The following is a 22,619-nucleotide window of genomic DNA, read 5'->3' as shown; positions in this document are numbered from 1 at the left end:
ACTACAGCACGGTCACATGACTTCACTTCACCACCGAAAAGCTAAAGGCGGCTAATGTTGGGCTATAAAGGGAACACGTTCTCACTCCCAACCCGTCACATGTTGACGGACGGTCAGGGCCCCTCCCCGTCACTCTATTACATACAGGGTACCCCTTGAGATTCAGTTTTCAACGGGCAGGGCGTCCCATTGACTTACATAGAGCTCCTTGAACGTTGGTAATAGACGAGATGGGATCACGGCGAAATGCTCTCCGCAGATCCATTCTCACAGCGTTTATCAACCTTTTTCTTACTCAATATCAAGCCACACTTATTGTTTTTACTTCTTTATTTTAATTGGATAATGTAGGACTTTTGTTGCCGTCAGTTATGGGGAGAGTAGGGGCTCAGAAAACTGAACATTAAAGAATATCTAAGTCAGTTTAAGAACCCATTCAACATCGAAGCAATATCAGAGACCTGGATCAGCGCTGAGAAAGGTGTGGACTTTGAGATGGATGGCTATGAACTGAATTATATAAACAGAAGGAATAAGAGTGGAGGGGGTGTGGCAATATATGTGGATAAAGGAATGAACTATAAGGTGGTGGAGAGCATGAGAACAGCTGTTGACGATTTGTTTGAATGTGTTACAGTAGAAATGTGTATGGAAAAGTCCCAACATATTATTGTGAGATGTATATACAGAGCTCCTGGAACCTGTATTGACACATTTACAGATAGGGTAGAACACATGTTTACTAAATCATTACAAAAAATTATGTTTATCTGTGGGGATTACAATATTGACCTGTTGAATCCAAATAAGCATAAAATGACAGAACACTTCATCAATACATTGTACAGTATGGGTTTGTATCCTAAAATGACCAGACCTAGTAGAATCACTTCTCATTCTGCTACATTAATAGACAAAATATTCACAAACATTATGGAAAACAATACAGTAGGCGGACTATTATATAAGTGATCATTTACCTGTTTTTATTGTCTATCACTGCAGTTCTAAGAAACTGAAAATCGCCAGCCATTTCAAATACAAAAGATTGAGAACTGAAGATATCAATCAATCAATCAATCAATCAATCAATCAATCAATCAATCAATCAATCAATGTTTATTTATATAGCCCAATATCACAAATGTTACATTTGTCTCAGTGGACTTCACAGTTTGTACAGAATATCAGTATGACAATACGACACCCTCTGTCCTTAGACCCTCACATCGTACAAGGAAAAACTTCCAGAGAAAACCCACAGTTTAAAGGGGAACATGGGAGAAACCTCAGGGAGAGCAACAGAGGAGGGATCCCTCTCCCAGAACGGACAGACGTGCAATAGATGCCGTGTGTAAATTGAAAAGATAATACATTTGCAACATAGGTAGTCCAAATGTTTGGAAATGCATGTGTGTATAATAGGAAGATGAATCCACAAGGATATCCATCCAGGACTTATGATCCAGGACCACAGCCACGACTCAAGATCCAGGACTCGCCATCCATGACACAGGACCGCAGCAACAGGATCATCCATGACTCCGGATCCCGGAAATTTGGGGAAGCTGGGTTAATCGGAACATGAGAGTACACAGGTATAGACAGAGAGAAGGAAGAAGTAAGATGTCCCCCGACAAACTAAGCCTATATCAGCAAAACTAGGGGCTGAATCTAATCAGCCCTAACTATAAGCTTTATCAAAAAGGAAGGTCTTAAGCGCACTCTTATAAACGGATAGGGTGTCTGCCGCCCGAACAAAAACTGGAAGCTGATTCCACAAAAGTGGAGCTTGATAAGAAAAGGCTCTGGCTCCCATTGTACTTTTAGAGACTCTAGGAACAACCAACAACCCTGCATTCTTGGAACAGAATGCCCTAGTAGGACAATAGGGTATAATGAGTTCTTTAAGGTAAGATGGCGCCTGCCCATTAAGGGCTTTGTAGGCAAGAAGAATAATTTTAAATTCTATCCTGTGTTCTATAGGGAGACAGTGTAAGGCAGCCAGAACAGGAGTAATGTGGTCCCTTTTCCTAACTCTGGTTAGTACACGAGCTGCAGCATTTTCAATCAGCTGAAGCGACTTGACTGACTTCTTGGTACACCCTGATAATAAGGAGTTACAATAATCCAGCCTTGAAGTAACAAAATGCATGGACTAGTTTCTCTGCATCATTTTGAGGCAAGATATGCCTGATTTTTGCAATGTTACGTAGATGGAAGTAGGCGGCCCTTGAAATTGATTTTATGTGGGCGTTAAAGGATAAATCCTGATCAAATATAACACCAAGATTCCTTACAGTCTCACTGGAGGCCAAATTAATGCCATCCATAGTTAGTATATCTTTAGATAATTTATTTCGTAGATTCTTCGGGCCAAGGACAATAACTTGGTCGTGTTTAACATAAAAAAATGTAAGGTCATCCACGTTTTTAAGTCCTTGAGGCAGTCTTGAATTTTATTTAGATGATTAATTTCATCAGGCTTGATTGATAAATATAGTTGAGTATCATCCGCATAACAATGAAAGTTTACAGAATGATTCCTTATAATATTGCCTAACGGAAGCATATATAGTGTGAACAAAATAGGTCCAAGCACTGAGCCCTGTGGCACTCCATGGCTAACTTTGGTTTGCATGGAAGATTCATCGTTGACACGTACAAACTGAGAGCGTTCAGATAGATAGGACCTAACCCAGCCTAAAGCAGTTCAATCAGGAGAGATGTGATGTATGGAATACATGTTTATTATCGGGTCAAATTATATAAATGAAACATAATGATGACAGTTTATAACAAGTGAATGAAATGGTGTTTGGCGATTAGGCCCAGGTTTTGTAGAATGTCATTCGGGAAGGGAAGAACCGTTTCCGATGAACCCCCCCGGGTCTAGACACTGGTGGTGGTGATAAGTGGTTAGGTCCGGTTGGAAGGGAGAAGGTTGGGCTTGGCCCTGAGTTGGAAGCAGGAGGCGAAGGGGTGGAGGAGGGTTGCGCGTTGACACCTGGAAGACAGCTGATGGAAAAGGGGAGAGCATATATAGAGGGATTAACAGGTGCGATGATTAGGCTTGTGAACCGAGGGAAGTGATAGGTTAGCTGAGGAGTGGTGCTCCCTATCATTTAGTGAAGGGAGCGAGTATTGCCATGACGCGCAATACAAAGTGATAGGTCTTCCTGCCTGAACTTGCACTGAGCTTCATTTCCCTGTATGCCAACTAAGTGCTCTCGTCTTTGCAATAGGATATCATGGTCGATAGTATCAAAGGCAGCACTAAGATCGAGCAAGACAAGAACAGAGACAAGTCCCTTGTCTGAGGCTATTAAAATGTCATTTGTGACTTTAACCAGAGCTGTCTCTGTGCTATGTTGTGTTCTAAAGCCAGACTGAAAATCTTCAAATAAATCATAGTTTTTTAAGTAATCACACAGCTGTTTTGCGACTGCTTTCTCAATAATCTTTGAGAGGAACGGAAGATTAGAAATAGGTCTATAGTTGGCTAAAACCTCTGGATCGAGGTTGTGCTTTTTAAGAAGCGGTTTTATCACTGCTACTTTGAATGATTGTGGAACATAGCCTGATAATAAAGACATATTCATAATATTTAATAAAGAAGTGCTAATTAATGGAAAAACTTATTTTAACAGCTTAGTTGGAATCGGGTCTAAGATACACGTTGATGGTTTAGAAGAGAGAATCATTGTTTATTGTTTATTGTTCATTTTCTTAAATGTTTTATGTGAGGGACTGCGGATGGAAATGGGCTCAAAGCTAAATCTGGCATATTTACACTTGACACATTTATTGTTTTAAGTGTTAATTGATATCCAATGTCCCTGCCAAATAAACAATTACTGCCTGCAAACTTTGATAAAACATTTTATATTTTCATATTAGTTTTTATTCAACCCATTCAACAGAACACATGTAGGCATGTTTCTGCAAAAGCATTGAAACACTGAGAATCATGAATACTTTCAGGTCAGCCTCACAGCACTGAGCAGAAACACACAGTGTCACGTGTGTGTTCAGAAACAAGCTGAACAGGAAGAGGAGGTGTTCATCTGCATGTATTTCAGTCTGATGCTCAGCCATTCAGCAGGAAGTCAACATGGAGGTCACAGCTCTCTGCTTCACACCGTGTGAGTTTGACTTATTACAGTTTACAGACTAACTAATAAAAGAGATAATGGTTCATACTCAGTTTCCTTCCTTGGTCTGTTCAGTGATGCTCATTATCCTCGGTGCACATGTTCAGAACAACGGTAAGCAGGACTTTTTACACTAACTGTGCACATTGAGAGGGAATATCACTACGGGCTGCATTTGCATTGATACGTGATTCATGTCAGACTTTTCCAGTGAGTTTTTATATTTGTTTTTCAATCAGAAGCAGCTTTCCGTATCGTTCCAACCCGACTGCAGCTCCTTGAACAGGAGTCTGTCTCCTTTCACTGCGAGGGTCTCGACGGCTCCACTCAGCTGAGAGGGATCAGGGATGCTGGGGAGTTTATTTCCACTTGTAGTGAGAGGACCCCCGTACTATACTGCACCATTAAAAGAGCCTATAGTGGAGATAGTGGAGATTACTGGTGTGAGGCTGACGGAGGAGAAAGGAGCCATAGTGTCACCATCTCTGTCAATGGTGGGTTAAAGGCTTCATAATAAGTACATTGCATGAAATGTCTTTAATTATCTTCAGAAATGTAACAACACAAGACAATGAGAGAGCTAACAGAAGAGATTTAACGGATAGAGTGTCAAATCGAACACCAATAAAGTGAGCAATCAAGTGTTTTACTACAATAACAGAGTTTTTTGAATGATCTGGATAGTCCTGTCCTGCCTGAGAGAGAGGGCAGCGCTGTGATTAATATTCACCTCTGTGCAGACACTGCTTTACGTTACAATTTAGATTCTGATTAACTTATCATGTTGTTTTTTCCAATATTTTCAGGGAGGCATGTTTTCAAATTTACATTCACAGTATTTCAGGATGTCATCTCTGTCCTCTCTCAAATTGTTCTTACATAACTCACATGTTTTCTCCATGTTGTTCAGCTGGCTCTGTGATCCTGGAGAGTCCCGTCCTCCCTGTGAGAGAGGGCAGCGCTGTGACTCTGAGCTGCAGGAACAAGACGACCACTTCCTCCATCCTGTCAGCTGACTTCTATAAAGATGGCCGCCTCATCAGGAGCAGCTCTACAGGAAACATCACCATCCAAAGAGTTTCTAAATCTGATGAAGGACTCTACAAGTGCAGCATCTCTGAAGGTGGAGAATCACCAGAGAGCTGGCTGGCTGTCAGAGGTGAGATATTGCATTAAAGCTAACATTTGGGGATATATCTTGAGCTTCTGGATTATATATATATTCATGTTGTGTTGTGTTTGCAGCTGTTCAAAGAGAGACGTGTCCCTTCTCGGATCACTCCCTTCACATCCTCCTCGTCTTAAGGACTGTGTTCACCGTAGTGATGGTGGCTCTGCTGCTGCTGCTGGTGGGACTGCTGCATTGTGGGAAACTCAGGGTCACACAGAAATAACTCATGTAAACTCTGGTTGTGTGTGAGATGTGTAACTTCTCTGTGTCTCATGATGGTACGAGCAGCAGCTGTTAGACTTCCTCACACTCAAGACAAAGTTAAAAACCACAGAGGTACTGACTGACGCATGCATTCATTTTAAAAGGCGAGCTGAGGGTATGTTGTTCTGAGTTTTATTTTAGCCTCCAGATACTTTCAGCTTCTCAGACATGTCTGTATAAATAAATGAATACATATGTAAAGAGGCCTTCAGGAGGATTTATAGAAACAAGTAACTTATAGCATATAATATAATTGTGAGGTTTGAACGTGGTAATACCTGCTAGATTGTTAGCATGCTAACTTTGGCTTATAGCTCAAAGGTAGGCTGTGAGCCTCAGAGAAACAAGACTGTAGACTGAAAGAAAAAAAACGGTTTATTTGAACAGAAATCATGTCAACTTGTTTTCAGTCAACAAAAATAACTAAACTGGTTTTGGGTTCAAAACATCATATACACTGACCAAAAATATAAACGCAACACTTTTGTTTTGGCTCCCATTTTTCATGAGATGAACTCAAAGATCTAAAACATTTTCTATATGCACAAAATAACCATTTATCTCAAATATTGTTAACAAATCTGAAAAAATCTGTGATAGTGAGCACTTCTCCTTTAACGAGATAATCCATCCCACCTCACAGGTGTGGCATATCAAGATGCTGATTAGACAGCATGATTATTGCACAGGTGTGCCTTAGGCTGGCCACAATAAAAGGCCACTCTGAAACATGCATTTTTGCTTTATTGGGGGGGTCTGGGGGGTCCGAAAACCAGTCAGTATCTGGTGTGAGGGTTAGGGTTAGGGTTAGGGTTAGGGTTAGGGAATGTTCCGGTATTTGGACAACATTAACATGGGATCACTCCGGTCAATGTACGTACTTCGTCTCACTGGAATATTAATGGCCAGATTGAATACAACATCGACCCAAATTCTCCGGTCAATGACAGGAGAGTTTTGAAAGTGACAAAACACTGTTCCACACATTTAAAAACACTTAATCAATGTTTACCCAGGATCCATGCACCTTTCCTGGCTTGTAAAATGTGGTGATGCGCCCTGGAGGTAGCGGGTAGGCTCTGTGCGTGGTGCTGAACCCCAGCCTGTCTATGTGGAATACAAAAACAAACAAAGACAACACCTTTAAGGTCACCAGGGTCGTGAGGTTCTGGTTCTGGCGGTGTGCATGGAGGGGTTTAGTCCGAGTGAGGAGTGCTCGAGCGTGGGAGGATGTGTAAGGCAGAGGAGGGGAACAAAAGGTGTGTGCAGGAGCAGGGAGAAAAGAGAAAATAAAAAGACTCAAAGTGTTCCACCTTCCAGCAGCAGCAGCAGCAGCGGGCAGGCTCTGTCCGTGGTGCTGAACACCTGCCTGTCTATGTGGAGTACAAAAACAAACAAAGACAAACACCTTTAAGGTCACCAGGGTCGTGAGGTTCTGGTTCTGGCGGTGTGCATGGAGGGGTTTGACCTGGCTCCCCGACACAATGCACATAGTCTGGAGCAGCGGAGCAGCGGCTGGGCCGTGTTCCCCCTTCTGTCCATTTGCCTATCAGTTTGTTAACGAAGTGGACAGAGGCTGTTTTTTGCCCCTAAAAGTGACTTTTAATGGTGGGTTTTGCATTTAAATGATGGGTCTTATCATTGTGGAGGGTCCCCAAGACAATGCAACTAGTCTGGAGCTCGCTGGGGTACCGCAAATGCTTTAATCACACTTTTGTCCATTTGCCCATCAGTTTTTTAACGAAGTGGACAGAGGCTGTTTTTTGCCCCTAAAAGTGACTTTTAATGGTGTTTTTTGTATTTAAATGATGGGTCTTATCGTTCTCCAGGGTCCCCGACACAATGAAACTAGTCTGGAGCTCGCTGGGGTCCCGCAAAATGCTTTAATCACGATTTTGTCCATTTCCCCATCAGTTTGTTAACGAAGTGGACAGAGGCTGTTTTTTGCCCTTAAAAGTGACTTTTAATGGTGTTTTTTGTATTTAAATGATGGGTCTTATCCTTGTGGAGGGTCCCCAAGACAATGCAACTAGTCTGGAGCTCGCTGGGGTCCCGCAAATGCTTTAATCACACTTTTGTCCATTTGCCCATCAGTTTGTTAACGAAGTGGACAGAGGCTGTTTTTTGCCCCTAAAAGTGACTTTTAATGGTGTTTTTTGTATTTAAATGATGGGTCTTATCGTTCTCCTGGGTCCCCGACACAATGAAACTAGTCTGGAGCTCGCTGGGGTCCCGCAAAATGCTTTAATCACGATTTTGTCCATTTCCCCATCAGTTTGTTAACGAAGTGGACAGAGGCTGTTTTTTGCCCTTAAAAGTGACTTTTAATGGTGTTTTTTGTATTTAAATGATGGGTCTTATCCTTGTGGAGGGTCCCCAAGACAATGCAACTAGTCTGGAGCTCGCTGGGGTCCCGCAAATGCTTTAATCACACTTTTGTCCATTTGCCCATCAGTTTGTTAACGAAGTGGACAGAGGCTGTTTTTTGCCCCTAAAAGTGACTTTTAATGGTGTTTTTTGTATTTAAATGATGGGTCTTATCGTTCTCCAGGGTCCCCGACACAATGAAACTAGTCTGGAGCTCGCTGGGGTCCCGCAAAATGCTTTAATCACGATTTTGTCCATTTCCCCATCAGTTTGTTAACGAAGTGGACAGAGGCTGTTTTTTGCCCTTAAAAGTGACTTTTAATGGTGTTTTTTGTATTTAAATGATGGGTCTTATCCTTGTGGAGGGTCCCCAAGACAATGCAACTAGTCTGGAGCTCGCTGGGGTCCCGCAAATGCTTTAATCACACTTTTGTCCATTTGCCCATCAGTTTGTTAACGAAGTGGACAGAGGCTGTTTTTTGCCCCTAAAAGTGACTTTTAATGGTGTTTTTTGTATTTAAATGATGGGTCTTATCGTTCTCCAGGGTCCCCGACACAATGAAACTAGTCTGGAGCTCGCTGGGGTCCCGCAAAATGCTTTAATCACGATTTTGTCCATTTCCCCATCAGTTTGTTAACGAAGTGGACAGAGGCTGTTTTTTGCCCTTAAAAGTGACTTTTAATGGTGTTTTTTGTATTTAAATGATGGGTCTTATCCTTGTGGAGGGTCCCCAAGACAATGCAACTAGTCTGGAGCTCGCTGGGGTACCGCAAATGCTTTAATCACACTTTTGTCCATTTGCCCATCAGTTTTTTAACGAAGTGGACAGAGGCTGTTTTTTGCCCCTAAAAGTGACTTTTAATGGTGTTTTTTGTATTTAAATGATGGGTCTTATCGTTCTCCAGGGTCCCCGACACAATGAAACTAGTCTGGAGCTCGCTGGGGTCCCGCAAAATGCTTTAATCACGATTTTGTCCATTTCCCCATCAGTTTGTTAACGAAGTGGACAGAGGCTGTTTTTTGCCCTTAAAAGTGACTTTTAATGGTGTTTTTTGTATTTAAATGATGGGTCTTATCCTTGTGGAGGGTCCCCAAGACAATGCAACTAGTCTGGAGCTCGCTGGGGTCCCGCAAATGCTTTAATCACACTTTTGTCCATTTGCCCATCAGTTTGTTAACGAAGTGGACAGAGGCTGTTTTTTGCCCCTAAAAGTGACTTTTAATGGTGTTTTTTGTATTTAAATGATGGGTCTTATCGTTCTCCAGGGTCCCCGACACAATGAAACTAGTCTGGAGCTCGCTGGGGTCCCGCAAAATGCTTTAATCACGATTTTGTCCATTTCCCCATCAGTTTGTTAACGAAGTGGACAGAGGCTGTTTTTTGCCCTTAAAAGTGACTTTTAATGGTGTTTTTTGTATTTAAATGATGGGTCTTATCCTTGTGGAGGGTCCCCAAGACAATGCAACTAGTCTGGAGCTCGCTGGGGTCCCGCAAATGCTTTAATCACACTTTTGTCCATTTGCCCATCAGTTTGTTAACGAAGTGGACAGAGGCTGTTTTTTGCCCCTAAAAGTGACTTTTAATGGTGTTTTTTGTATTTAAATGATGGGTCTTATCGTTCTCCAGGGTCCCCGACACAATGAAACTAGTCTGGAGCTCGCTGGGGTCCCGCAAAATGCTTTAATCACGATTTTGTCCATTTCCCCATCAGTTTGTTAACGAAGTGGACAGAGGCTGTTTTTTGCCCTTAAAAGTGACTTTTAATGGTGTTTTTTGTATTTAAATGATGGGTCTTATCCTTGTGGAGGGTCCCCAAGACAATGCAACTAGTCTGGAGCTCGCTGGGGTCCCGCAAATGCTTTAATCACACTTTTGTCCATTTGCCCATCAGTTTGTTAACGAAGTGGACAGAGGCTGTTTTTTGCCCCTAAAAGTGACTTTTAATGGTGTTTTTTGTATTTAAATGATGGGTCTTATCGTTCTCCAGGGTCCCCGACACAATGAAACTAGTCTGGAGCTCGCTGGGGTCCCGCAAAATGCTTTAATCACGATTTTGTCCATTTCCCCATCAGTTTGTTAACGAAGTGGACAGAGGCTGTTTTTTGCCCTTAAAAGTGACTTTTAATGGTGTTTTTTGTATTTAAATGATGGGTCTTATCCTTGTGGAGGGTCCCCAAGACAATGCAACTAGTCTGGAGCTCGCTGGGGTCCCGCAAATGCTTTAATCACACTTTTGTCCATTTGCCCATCAGTTTGTTAACGAAGTGGACAGAGGCTGTTTTTTGCCCCTAAAAGTGACTTTTAATGGTGTTTTTTGTATTTAAATGATGGGTCTTATCGTTCTCCAGGGTCCCCGACACAATGAAACTAGTCTGGAGCTCGCTGGGGTCCCGCAAAATGCTTTAATCACGATTTTGTCCATTTCCCCATCAGTTTGTTAACGAAGTGGACAGAGGCTGTTTTTTGCCCTTAAAAGTGACTTTTAATGGTGTTTTTTGTATTTAAATGATGGGTCTTATCCTTGTGGAGGGTCCCCAAGACAATGCAACTAGTCTGGAGGTCGCTGGGGTCCCGCAAAATGCTTTAATCACGATTTTGTCCATTTCCCCATCAGTTTGTTAACGAAGTGGACAGAGGCTGTTTTTTGCCCCTAAAAGTGACTTTTAATGGTGTTTTTTGTATTTAAATGATGGGTCTTATCGTTCTCCAGGGTCCCCGACACAATGCACATAGTCTGGAGCTCGCTGGTGTCCCGCAAATGCTTTAATCAGGCGTTTTAACACTTTTCCCCACGAAAATGATTTTTAATCATTTTTTGGGGGCTATATAAATCAAATTCCGATTAATGCCGAGCACAATCGTACCTTTTACTATTTTAATGTATTTGCATGATATATCTTTGGGCTATAAAAGCGACATGTTTGGATGACTTTGTCAGTTTATGGAGCTTATCCCACAAATCCCGGATGATCCGGGCCAAATTTGGGAGCTCATAGGCAGCCTGCCATAGGCCCCCACCCGTGGAATGAAAAAAAAATGAAAGAAAACGGTCAATTATATGTTAAAATAATCAAAAAATGAACTTTTAAAATTACATGGGAGAGGGGATCTGAAAATTGGAGAAGGGGAAAAGTGTTCGGCGCTTCGGGACGAAGCGCCGAACACTTTTCCCCTCCCCCGTTGCAAGGTACAACGGAGAGGGGAATCCAGACTTCCCCTCCTCCGTTGTAAAAAACCGTTCATGTTTTACAAGCTACCTTCTGCACGAAATCGGAAACCCGGTTTTTGAGAGGACTCAGAAAAAAAACGGCTGTGTAACTTCATGGAGGAATTCATCCGCTGTATGTGCACTTTGGCTCGGATACATTTTGTTGCCTGGAGACCCCCCAGCATGGTTCTTACCAAACTTAAAGTTTTTGAACTGGGCTCTGGAGGAAGGTGAGGGGAGTTGACAGGGGACTTTATCCGCCTTATGGGGCACTATTCTCGGATACATTTCAACACTTTTAGCCCTTTTTGATGGTTCTCCAAAAAATAACTCTGACTTTTTCAGAGTGTGGAGGAAGGTAAGGGGAGTTGACAGGGGACTCAATCCGCCTTATGGGGCACTATTCTCGGATACATTTCAACACTTTTAGCCCTTTTTGATGGTTCTCCAAAAAATAACTCTGACTTTTTCAGAGTGTGGAGGAAGGTGAGGGGAGTTGACAGGGGACTTTACCCGCCTTATGGGGCACTATTCTCGGATACATTTTTTCATTTTCACCCATTTTTGATGGTTCTCCAAAAAATAACTCTGACTTTTTCAGAGTGTGGAGGAAGGTGAGGGGAGTTGACAGGGGACTTTACCCGCCTTATGGGGCACTATTCTCGGATACATTTTTTCATTTTCACCCATTTTTGATGGAACTCCAAAAAATAACTCTGACTTTTTCAGAGTGTGGAGGAAGGTGAGGGGAGTTGACAGGGGACTTTACCCGCCTTATGGGGCACTATTCTCGGATACATTTTTTCATTTTCACCCATTTTTGATGGAACTCCAAAAAATAACTCTGACTTTTTCAGAGTGTGGAGGAAGGTGAGGGGAGTTGACAGGGGACTTTACCCGCCTTATGGGGCACTATTCTCGGATACATTTTTTAATTTTCACCCATTTTTGATGGTTCTCCAAAAAATAACTCTGACTTTTTCAGAGTGTGGAGGAAGGTGAGGGGAGTTGACAGGGGACTTTACCCGCCTTATGGGGCACTATTCTCGGATACATTTTTTCATTTTCACCCATTTTTGATGGTTCTCCAAAAAGACAAGTTAGTCTTTTTTCTTCCCCCTTCCTCTTCTGATTTCTCACTGATCGAATGGCAAACGCGACCCGCCATCGGAGGGCCTCCGCCGGCCCGGCCTCGTGCCGGTGCTCTGGCGGTCGGTTCCTCCGAACTGCGGGTTCGACTCTGATGGCCGGGAGGGACGAGGGAAACGTCGGGGGGGTCTGCTGGAGGCTCCTGCTGGAGTCTTGCGTTCACTGGGACCTGGCTCGAAAAACTCGAAACCCTGACTCCAGTGCGGTGTTGCGGCCATGCGCCTCCGGGTACCAGACTCCCCTGCCTCCTCCGTGTTGCGTGGGCTGCGTGGGGGTAACCCTGCGTGTCCGTTACCCTGCGTGTCTCTTACCTCCCAGGCCGACCGATATGAAGCGTTTCCAAGACGAACCGTCTGACTCAGGGGTCCCACCACAGGTTCCGTAGCGGGGTGGAAGTTCCACCTCCCCTCTTTGCCGCGGAATGCAAAACAAACACTTGTTTCTCTCATCCTCCACTGTGGCATAGCGGCCTTAGTCGGCTGCGGCATTCAGCAATTGGCCTTGCTCTGGGCACAGGACCCTACTTCATCAAACTACCTATTTGATCCTGCGTAACAACCACATATATGCTTGTCTGCAAAGACATTGATCGAATGGCAAACGTGACCCGCCATCGGAAGGCCTCCGCCGGCCCGGCTTCGTGCCGGTGCTCTGGCGGTCGGTTCTTCCAAACTGCGGGTTTGACTCTGCTCCTGGGAGCACATATGCTTGTCTGCAAAGAGGGACATGCCTGGTCCCGCCCAGGTGTTCTTCTACGGCTAGTGTCCAGCCAGCTGCGGTATCATCAAATTTGACCCGCCATCGGAGGGCCTCCTCCCCCGGGTCCAGCTTCCGGTGCTTGGCGGTCGGTTCCTCCAAACTGTGGGATTGACTCTGCTCCTGGGAGCACATATGCTTGTCTGCAAAGAGGGACATGCCTGGTCCCGCCCAGGTGTTCTTCTACGGCTAGTGTCCAGCCAGCTGCGGTATCATCAACTTTGACCCGCCATCGGAGGGCCTCCTCCCCGGGTCCAGCTTCCGGTGCTTGGCAGTCGGTTCCTCCAAACTGTGGGATTGACTCTGCTCCTGGGAGCGCATATGCTTGTCTGCAAAGAGGGACATGCCTGGTCCCGCCCAGGTGTTCTTCTACGGCTAGTGTCCAGCCAGCTGCGGTATCATCAAATTTGACCCGCCATCGGAGGGCCTCCTCCCCGGGTCCAGCTTCCGGTGCTTGGCGGTCGGTTCCTCCAAACTGTGGGATTGACTCTGCTCCTGGGAGCACATATGCTTGTCTGCAAAGAGGGACATGCCTGGTCCCGCCCAGGTGTTCTTCTACGGCTAGTGTCCAGCCAGCTGCGGTATCATCAACTTTGACCCGCCATCGGAGGGCCTCCTCCCCGGGTCCAGCTTCCGGTGCTTGGCGGTCGGTTCCTCCAAACTGTGGGATTGACTCTGCTCCTGGGAGCGCATATGCTTGTCTGCAAAGAGGGACATGCCTGGTCCCGCCCAGGTGTTCTTCTACGGCTAGTGTCCAGCCAGCTGCGGTATCATCAACTTTGACCCGCCATCGGAGGGCCTCCTCCCCGGGTCCAGCTTCCGGTGCTTGGCGGTCGGTTCCTCCAAACTGTGGGATTGACTCTGCTCCTGGGAGCGCATATGCTTGTCTGCAAAGAGGGACATGCCTGGTCCCGCCCAGGTGTTCTTCTACGGCTAGTGTCCAGCCAGCTGCGGTATCATCAACTTTGACCCGCCATCGGAGGGCCTCCTCCCCGGGTCCAGCTTCCGGTGCTTGGCGGTCGGTTCCTCCAAACTGTGGGATTGACTCTGCTCCTGGGAGCGCATATGCTTGTCTGCAAAGAGGGACATGCCTGGTCCCGCCCAGGTGTTCTTCTACGGCTAGTGTCCAGCCAGCTGCGGTATCATCAACTTTGACCCGCCATCGGAGGGCCTCCTCCCCGGGTCCAGCTTCCGGTGCTTGGCGGTCGGTTCCTCCAAACTGTGGGATTGACTCTGCTCCTGGGAGCGCATATGCTTGTCTGCAAAGAGGGACATGCCTGGTCCCGCCCAGGTGTTCTTCTACGGCTAGTGTCCAGCCAGCTGCGGTATCATCAACTTTGACCCGCCATCGGAGGGCCTCCTCCCCCGGGTCCAGCTTCCGGTGCTTGGCGGTCGGTTCATCCAAACTACGGGTAATCCTGGAGCGGACATAAACAAATAATGATATTTTACAGGACATGATGGATATGTGTTTTTTCCAGGCTTTTTGGAAATAAACCAAATGTGATTTTGCAGTGCATGATATAGCTCATTTTACCCATGTGATGTTGTGCAGTACATTACTGAGCTCATTTAACGATATGGTCTACCAGGTGAAGTGGGATGCTGCCATTTCCCAACTGGTCTCCGGAGGAATATAAGGAGAGTTGACAGGGGACTCTGCCCAGTGCTCATGAACCAAATGAGGGGTGTGTTAGAGGGGAAAGGCTCTGGCTGTTTCTGCAGCCTCTGCATCTACCTTCTCTCCCCACCCCGATACCAGCGCGTGCCTGCTGTAAAAGGCAGGTGCACGGGCTCTCACTTCCACTAACTCTGAGCCTGGCTCCCAAGCAGCACGTTCTCCCCGGCAGTCCGCCAGCAGATGAAAAACACCCACCTCTCCGCCTCTTCCGAGGGACGAGGGAACCGCGCGGGGGGGTCTGCTGGAGGTTCCTGCCGGGTGCTCCGTACTGCGTTTCACCGGGACCTGGCTCGAAAAACTCGGAACTCTGACTCCAGTGCGGTGTGGCGGTCTCGCCCTGGCCGTCCACCGTGCGCCTCCGGGTACCTGACTCCCCTGCCTCCTCCGGGGGCAGGTGCGAGGGGTTCAATGCCTCCTCCCCCCGCTGCGGCGAAAGCCGGAGCGGGACGGAGCGCCCGGAGGTACTGTTACCCCCACGTTTTGTACCCAAAACTGTCTTGTGAGTTCGTGGCAGAACCATGAAACAAAAAACAATCAATGTATCGGACCCATCGCCAGTCGCGTTGGTGCGGAGGTGGGACCATTTTAACCAGGTGGTAACCCAAGTCCTCCCCTTGGTCCGTGTTCCCTGCATTGAAGCATCGGACCCATGGTTGCAATCAGCAGTTGGCTAACGCATATAAACGGAGAAACAGAAAACCATTTAAATAGAATTCATTGTGTGTGTTTTTGGAAGGATGTTGACCGAATGCCCGGTGTGCAGCCTCCGCTATCTGGCTTTGAATAAGCACCTTAAGCACAAACATGCAGTGCGGAACCTGGATGAAAGAGGCATCATTCTTAAAATGGCCAGTGGTAGAATAAATGTTCGGACCAAACCCTGTCCCATCACAGGGTGTTCGTATGCTGGGAGGAAACTACACCGTCATGTAACTCGTGACCACCCTGAGTTCTCCCGAGATGAGGCACATCAGGTCATGGCAAGGCTGAAGCATAGTGTGGCCCTGCAGTTGCTCCATGACCTCCGAGAGACTAATCCCATCATTGGAATGGCTACATCATTGGATATAGACAATGAGGAGGAATACCCGGTGCACCCTCCACCCTTCTCCCCACATACCGAGTGTGACGAAGAGGACTGCATGCAGGTGAGGCTGGACAATGTGGCATTGAGGGCTCAGAAGGATGCCCTCATTGATGAGGTGAAGACCCTGCGCTCCAGGCTAAAACAGGGTCTAAAACCCAGGAAGCAGAATGCCACTGCTGCTCTGCTTGAGGAAGACGAAGAATGTATACGATTTAAGGGCGTAGCAATCCCAAGTACCCCCGACATGAACTCAGTAGCCTCCGGCAGCAATACCCCTCTCAAGACCCCGGTGAAGACTGTCATGCGGTCCATAGAAGCCTCTGCGAGTGAGACCCCCCTCAAGTCTGTGATGCGGTCCCCAGAAGCCTCCGGAAGCAAGACCCCGGTGAAGACTGTCATGCGGTCCGACAAAGCCTCCGGTAGTGAGACCCCGGTGAAGACTGTCATGCGGTCCCCAGAAGCCTCCGGAAGCAAGACCCCGGTGAAGACTGTCATGCGGTCCGACAAAGCCTCCGGTAGAGAGACCCCTCTCAAGTCTGTGATGCGGTCCCCAGAAGCCTCCGGAAGCAAGACCCCAGTGAAGACTGTCATGTGGTCCCCAGAAGCCTCCGGTAGTGAGACCCCAGTGAAGACTGTCATGCGGTCCATAGAAGCCTCTGCGAGTGAGATCCCTCTCAAGTCTGTGATGCGGTCCCCAGAAGCCTCCGGAAGCAAGACCCCGATGCAGACTGTCATGCGGTCCGTAGAAGCCTCCTGTAGTGAGACCCCTGTATGCCAGAAGACCCGTGCGTCTGTCTCCAATAAGCTGAAAGCTAATCTGGCTAAGGACTGGCCCTCTTCCCAAAATCAATGGTGCACTGGGAAGGGACTGCGGAATACCATGCGTGAAATCACGTTGCCTAAAAGCATGGACACGTACATTCAGACATACAGAGGTCATTGTGAGGGTCTTGCACCGACAGTAAAACGGAAAGAGAATTGTATGTCCAATGTCAGCCGGATAAAGAACTTCATAGTATTCATGGCCCATGGTTTTGACCGGCTGTCAGACTGGCTGTTTCTAAAAGACACAAAGAGGGTCCGTGGCTGGAGCAAGTATATTTCAGAGTCGGGCCGGACAGTCACAACATCGCTGTTGTTCCTGAAGACTGTGAACCATTTCCTGAGGTACTTGTCTGCATCAAAGCTCCGGGGGTGCAGGCTCACCCAGTCTGATATGACCAACATCATCAGAGAGGTGAAAGCCAACATTAACGATTTGAAAAAGTCTGTCACTCTCCACCAGTTTAAGGTGAAGAGGGACAAGCTGGATCGTCTGCCGAGCCAGGCGGAGCTTCTCGCCGCCATGGCGGCCGCTGAGAAGCGCATCCCTGATCTCCTTGACCTGATGGCTAGCAATCCGACCACAATCACCCAGTACCTGCTATATGGCTATCTAACCCTCCATTGGAGCCTCCTGTATGGCCACCGTCCGGGTGTGTATGCAAACATGACCAACACGGAGGTCTTTGAGGCGGACAGAAGGGGCACTGCTGAGGGCTACATCATCCACGTGCAGGATCACAAGACTGCCAAGACATTTGGTGAAGCACAGCTGGTGCTTACAATAAAGGAGTTTAGCTGGGTCATGCGGTGGATGGGGATAAAAGAGGGCTTGTCGGGTCCTCAGAATGAATTCTTCCTTTTCACATCGGGGAAGCAGGCTTCCAAGAACCTGAACGCTCACTTGAAGAGGGCTTGGGCTGATGCTGGGCTAGAAACAGCCGTCACCTTCACCATCTTGCGCACTGCCCTGGCTGACAATATCAAGCATCACCAAGATCCAGAAAGCAGGTCGATTCTGGCTAGGTTTATGTGCCACGACGTAAGCACTGCAGACCGGTTCTACGCGAATACGCCTGGAATAAAGGAGGCATTGAAGATCCGCTCCATGTTCAGAGCGGCGGCAGCAGCTGCAGCAGCATCATCATCAGAAGGAGGTCTACCACCATCAGCTACCTCCGAAGAGGATTCAGGGGCGGAGAGCAGCGATACCTCTTCTTCAGGACCGATTGGTACTCCTGATGAGGGGAAAGGGGCCGTGGACTCAACCTTTTTTCCCCGGTGCACTGTACAAGTTAGACGGCTAATATGGCCCCCAGGCCCCTGTTAATCATGTTGTTATTATGTTTATTTTGTATACTGTTTTTGTAAAAGTGGTGTGATAATTAAATAAAAAATAAAAAAAAAACATTAGTATAACCTTGAAGGTTCCCAGGGGCAAATACAGTGCCTGTCATTTTGCAGGATATAATTTAACATGTAACCTCTCCTGGAAATGGACATACTCTGTGCATTTCCAGGAGAGGTTCCATGTTAAATTATATCCTGCAATATCCTCCAAAGAAGGGGTGGTAGTGTCATGAATAAGGCCGAATATGTATGCCGATGTGCGGACGGTAAAGCACCGCAAAATCCACCCCTTTAGGGTAACCAGGGGCATGAAGTTCTGTAGGGTGTGAACATCTGGGTTTAGTCCGAGTGAGGAGTGCTCGAGCGTGGGAGGATGTGTAATGCAGAGGAGGGGAACAAAAGGTGTGTGCAGGAGCAGGGAGAAAAGAGAAAATAAAAAGACTCAAAGTGTTCCACCTTCCAGCAGCAGCAGCAGCGGGCCCGCTCTGTCCGTGGTGCTGAACACCTGCCTGTCTATGTGGAGTACAAAAACAAACAAAGACAAACACCTTTAAGGTCACCAGGGGCGTGAGGTTCTGGTTCTGGCGGTGTGCATGGAGGGGTTTAGTCCGAGTGAGGAGTGCTCGAGCGTGGGAGGATGTGTAAGGCAGAGGAGGGTAACAAAAGGTGTGTGCAGGAGCAGGGAGAAAAGAGAAAATAAAAAGACTCAAAGTGTTCCACCTTCCAGCAGCAGCAGCAGCGGGCCCGCTCTGTCCGTGGTGCTGAACACCTGCCTGTCTATGTGGAGTACAAAAACAAACAAAGACAAACACCTTTAAGGTCACCAGGGGCGTGAGGTTCTGGTTCTGGCGGTGTGCATGGAGGGGTTTAGTCCGAGTGAGGAGTGCTCGAGCGTGGGAGGATGTGTAAGGCAGAGGAGGGGAACAAAAAAAAACGAATACAAATAAGTTAAAGTGTGAACCTCCAGCAGGGCAGGTGCTGCTGCTGCTGCTGCTGCTGCTGCTGCTGCTGCTGCTGCTGCTGCTGCTGCTGCTGCTGCTGCTGCTGCTGTGAAGGAGGACGAATATTGATGCTTGTGTTCGGACGGTAAAGCACCGCAAAATCCACCCCCCCTTAAAGGTGACCAGGGGCATGAGATTCTGCAGGGTGTGAACATCTGGGTTTAGTCCGTGGGGGAGTGCTTAAGTCCGGGGGCCCGGGGTCTCACGGTGCACGAGGTTATGGAAGTGCAGCAGGGCAGGTGTTGCTGCTGCTGCTGCTGCTGCTGCTGCTGCTGCTGCTGTGAAGGAGGACGAATATTGATGCTTGTGTTCGGACGGTAAAGCACCGCAAAATCCACCCCCCCTTAAAGGTGACCAGGGGCATGAGATTCTGCAGGGTGTGAACATCTGGGTTTAGTCCGTGGGGGAGTGCTTAAGTCCGGGGGCCCGGGGTCTCACGGTGCACGAGGTTATGGAAGTGCCACTGTTGCCGGAGGTCCTTAGTCCGTCCTTTGGGGCTCTGTCAGGGGCTACAGAGAGGTGGTTTTCCCGGTCTATTTGATGGAAGTCTGACACGAGCAGAGTGTGCATGCTTTGAAACTAATCCACCCACACTTAGCATGCTATTTTAGGGTATAAATCGTACCTTGTCACCATGCACTGTGCTCCCTGGGACGACGCGCCCTCCTGTGGGGACACATGAGAACTGCACTCAAATCACTTTGTGCTTTTTAAACAGTTTAACATATTTTTTTCCACATTTAAAAAACGCTTTCTGCCCTGGAAATCATTTCTAATCATTATTACCGTTATGGAGGGGCTGCAGGAACACTTTCCCCGCCTTGCAAACATTTATTCCTGGTTCAAATAATCAATTTGTTCCGCCTGCTTTGCGTCAGCACCTCTGCGGCTGTCGGATTAACACAGATGAATGCACTTTTAACACTCACGCAGCCAGAATTCCTGCTCTTTTCCTGGGTTACAAAGTGAGGTGACGCAGCCTGTCCTCTGAGTCTCCCCGCCTCTCATAGACTTATTTCTGGGTAAAAAAAGCCATGTGCTCCGCCCCCTGGATCTCTGCATGTGTGTGTGTGCCTGTGAGTCTGTGGCTACTGTCCACATGCCCGCATTAGGAGGCACTATTTTCGGATACATTTTCTCATTTTCACCACTTTTCATGTTTTTATTATGTATATTGTTATATTATTATTATTATTATTATTATTGTATATATGTATACTGTGTATACTGTTTTTGTAAAAATCATGTGATTATTAAATAAATAATAAAACATGAATATAACCTTGAAGTTTCCCAGGGGCAAATACAGTGCCAGGTGTCAGACTATTTAAACAATGTTTACCCAGGATTCCGACACCTTCCCTGGCTTGTAAAATGCGGTGATGCGCCCTGGAGGTATCAGACTATTTTAAACAACTTTTCCCCGCCTTTCAAACACTTGTTCCTGGGTTATAGCCTGTCATTTTGCAGGATATAATTTAACATGGAACCTCTCCCAGGGGCAAATACAGTGCCAGGTGTCAGACTATTTAAACAATGTTTACCCAGGATTCCGACACCTTCCCTGGCTTGTAAAATGCGGTGATGCGCCCTGGAGGTATCAGACTATTTTAAACAACTTTTCCCCGCCTTTCAAACACTTGTTCCTGGCTTATAGCCTGTCATTTTGCAGGATATAATTTAACATGGAACCTCTCCCAGGGGCAAATACAGTGCCAGGTGTCAGACTATTTAAACAATGTTTACCCAGGATTCCGACACCTTCCCTGGCTTGTAAAATGCGGTGATGCGCCCTGGAGGTATCAGACTATTTTAAACAACTTTTCCCCGCCTTTCAAACACTTGTTCCTGGCTTATAGCCTGTCATTTTGCAGGATATAATTTAACATGGAACCTCTCCCAGGGGCAAATACAGTGCCAGGTGTCAGACTATTTAAACAATGTTTACCCAGGATTCCGACACCTTCCCTGGCTTGTAAAATGCGGTGATGCGCCCTGGAGGTATCAGACTATTTTAAACAACTTTTCCCCGCCTTTCAAACACTTGTTCCCGGCTTATAGCCTGTCATTTTGCAGGATATAATTTAACATGGAACCTCTCCTGGAAATGGACATACTCTGCGCATTTCCAGGAGAGGTTCCATGTTAAATTATATCCTGCAAAATGACAGGCAACAACTCTCTTCCAGACGTTTAAAAACACTTTTCCGACTATTTTAAACAACTTTTCCCCGCCTTTCAAACACTTGTTCCTGGCTTATAGCCTGTCATTTTGCAGGATATAATTTAACATGGAACCTCTCCTGGAAATGGACATACTCTGCGCATTTCCAGGAGAGGTTCCATGTTAAATTATATCCTGCAAAATGACAGGCAACAACTCTCTTCCAGACGTTTAAAAACACTTTTCCGACTATTTTAAACAACTTTTCCCCGCCTTTCAAACACTTGTTCCTGGCTTATAGCCTGTCATTTTGCAGGATATAATTTAACATGGAACCTCTCCTGGAAATGGACATACTCTGCGCATTTCCAGGAGAGGTTCCATGTTAAATTATATCCTGCAAAATGACAGGCAACAACTCTCTTCCAGACGTTTAAAAACACTTTTCCGACTATTTTAAACAACTTTTCCCCGCCTTTCAAACACTTGTTCCTGGCTTATAGCCTGTCATTTTGCAGGATATAATTTAACATGGAACCTCTCCTGGAAATGGACATACTCTGCGCATTTCCAGGAGAGGTTCCATGTTAAATTATATCCTGCAAAATGACAGGCAACAACTCTCTTCCAGACGTTTAAAAACACTTTTCCGACTATTTTAAACAACTTTTCCCCGCCTTTCAAACACTTGTTCCTGGCTTATAGCCTGTCATTTTGCAGGATATAATTTAACATGGAACCTCTCCTGGAAATGGACATACTCTGCGCATTTCCAGGAGAGGTTCCATGTTAAATTATATCCTGCAAAATGACAGGCAAGAACTCTCTTCCAGACGTTTAAAAACACTTTTCCGACTATTTTAAACAACTTTTCCCCGCCTTTCAAACACTTGTTCCTGGCTTATAGCCTGTCATTTTGCAGGATATAATTTAACATGGAACCTCTCCTGGAAATGGACATACTCTGCGCATTTCCAGGAGAGGTTCCATGTTAAATTATATCCTGCAAAATGACAGGCTACAACTCTCTTCCAGACGTTTAAAAACACTTTCCCCGACCATTTAAACATTATTTATGGCTTGTAAAGTGCGGTGATGAGCCCTGACAGTATCAGACTATTTAAAGGGTTACCAGGAGCATGAGAATATCCTCCACAGAAGGGGTGGTGGTGCCGTGAATAAGGCCGAATATGGATACCGATGTGCGGACGGTAAAGCACCGCAAAATCCACCCCCTTTAGGTTAACCAGGGGCATGGAGTTCTGTAGGGTGTGAACATCTGGGTTTAGTCCGTGGGGGAGTGCTTAAGTCCGGGAGTCCGGGGACTCACGGTGTGCAAGGTTATGGAGGTGCCCATGTCAGGAACACATGCTGGAGGTCTGTGGTCCGTCCTTTGGGGGTCTTGGAGGGGCCACAGAGAGGAGATTTCCCCGGTCTCTGTCC

General features: G+C 46.5%; 1 protein-coding gene across 1 annotated transcript; it reads left to right on the top strand.

The window, feature by feature from the left end:
* Positions 1-4,145: 4,145 nt before the first annotated feature.
* Positions 4,146-5,689, top strand: LOC307034263 (low affinity immunoglobulin gamma Fc region receptor II-like). Its single transcript, XM_079673017.1, has 4 exons — positions 4,146-4,268; positions 4,394-4,648; positions 5,065-5,313; positions 5,400-5,689. Exons 1-4 carry the CDS (start codon positions 4,193-4,195, stop codon positions 5,546-5,548), a joined length of 729 nt encoding a protein of 242 aa, XP_079529143.1. The 5' UTR covers positions 4,146-4,192; the 3' UTR covers positions 5,549-5,689.
* The last annotated feature ends 16,930 nt before the right edge of the window (positions 5,690-22,619 follow it).

Source organism: Notothenia rossii (genome assembly GCF_949606895.1).
Source record: "Notothenia rossii genome assembly, chromosome: 3".
NCBI classification, from domain to species: Eukaryota; Metazoa; Chordata; class Actinopteri; order Perciformes; family Nototheniidae; genus Notothenia; species Notothenia rossii.
The sequence above is the reverse complement of the archived record's forward strand: the minus strand, read 5'-3'. Positions and strand labels throughout refer to the sequence as shown.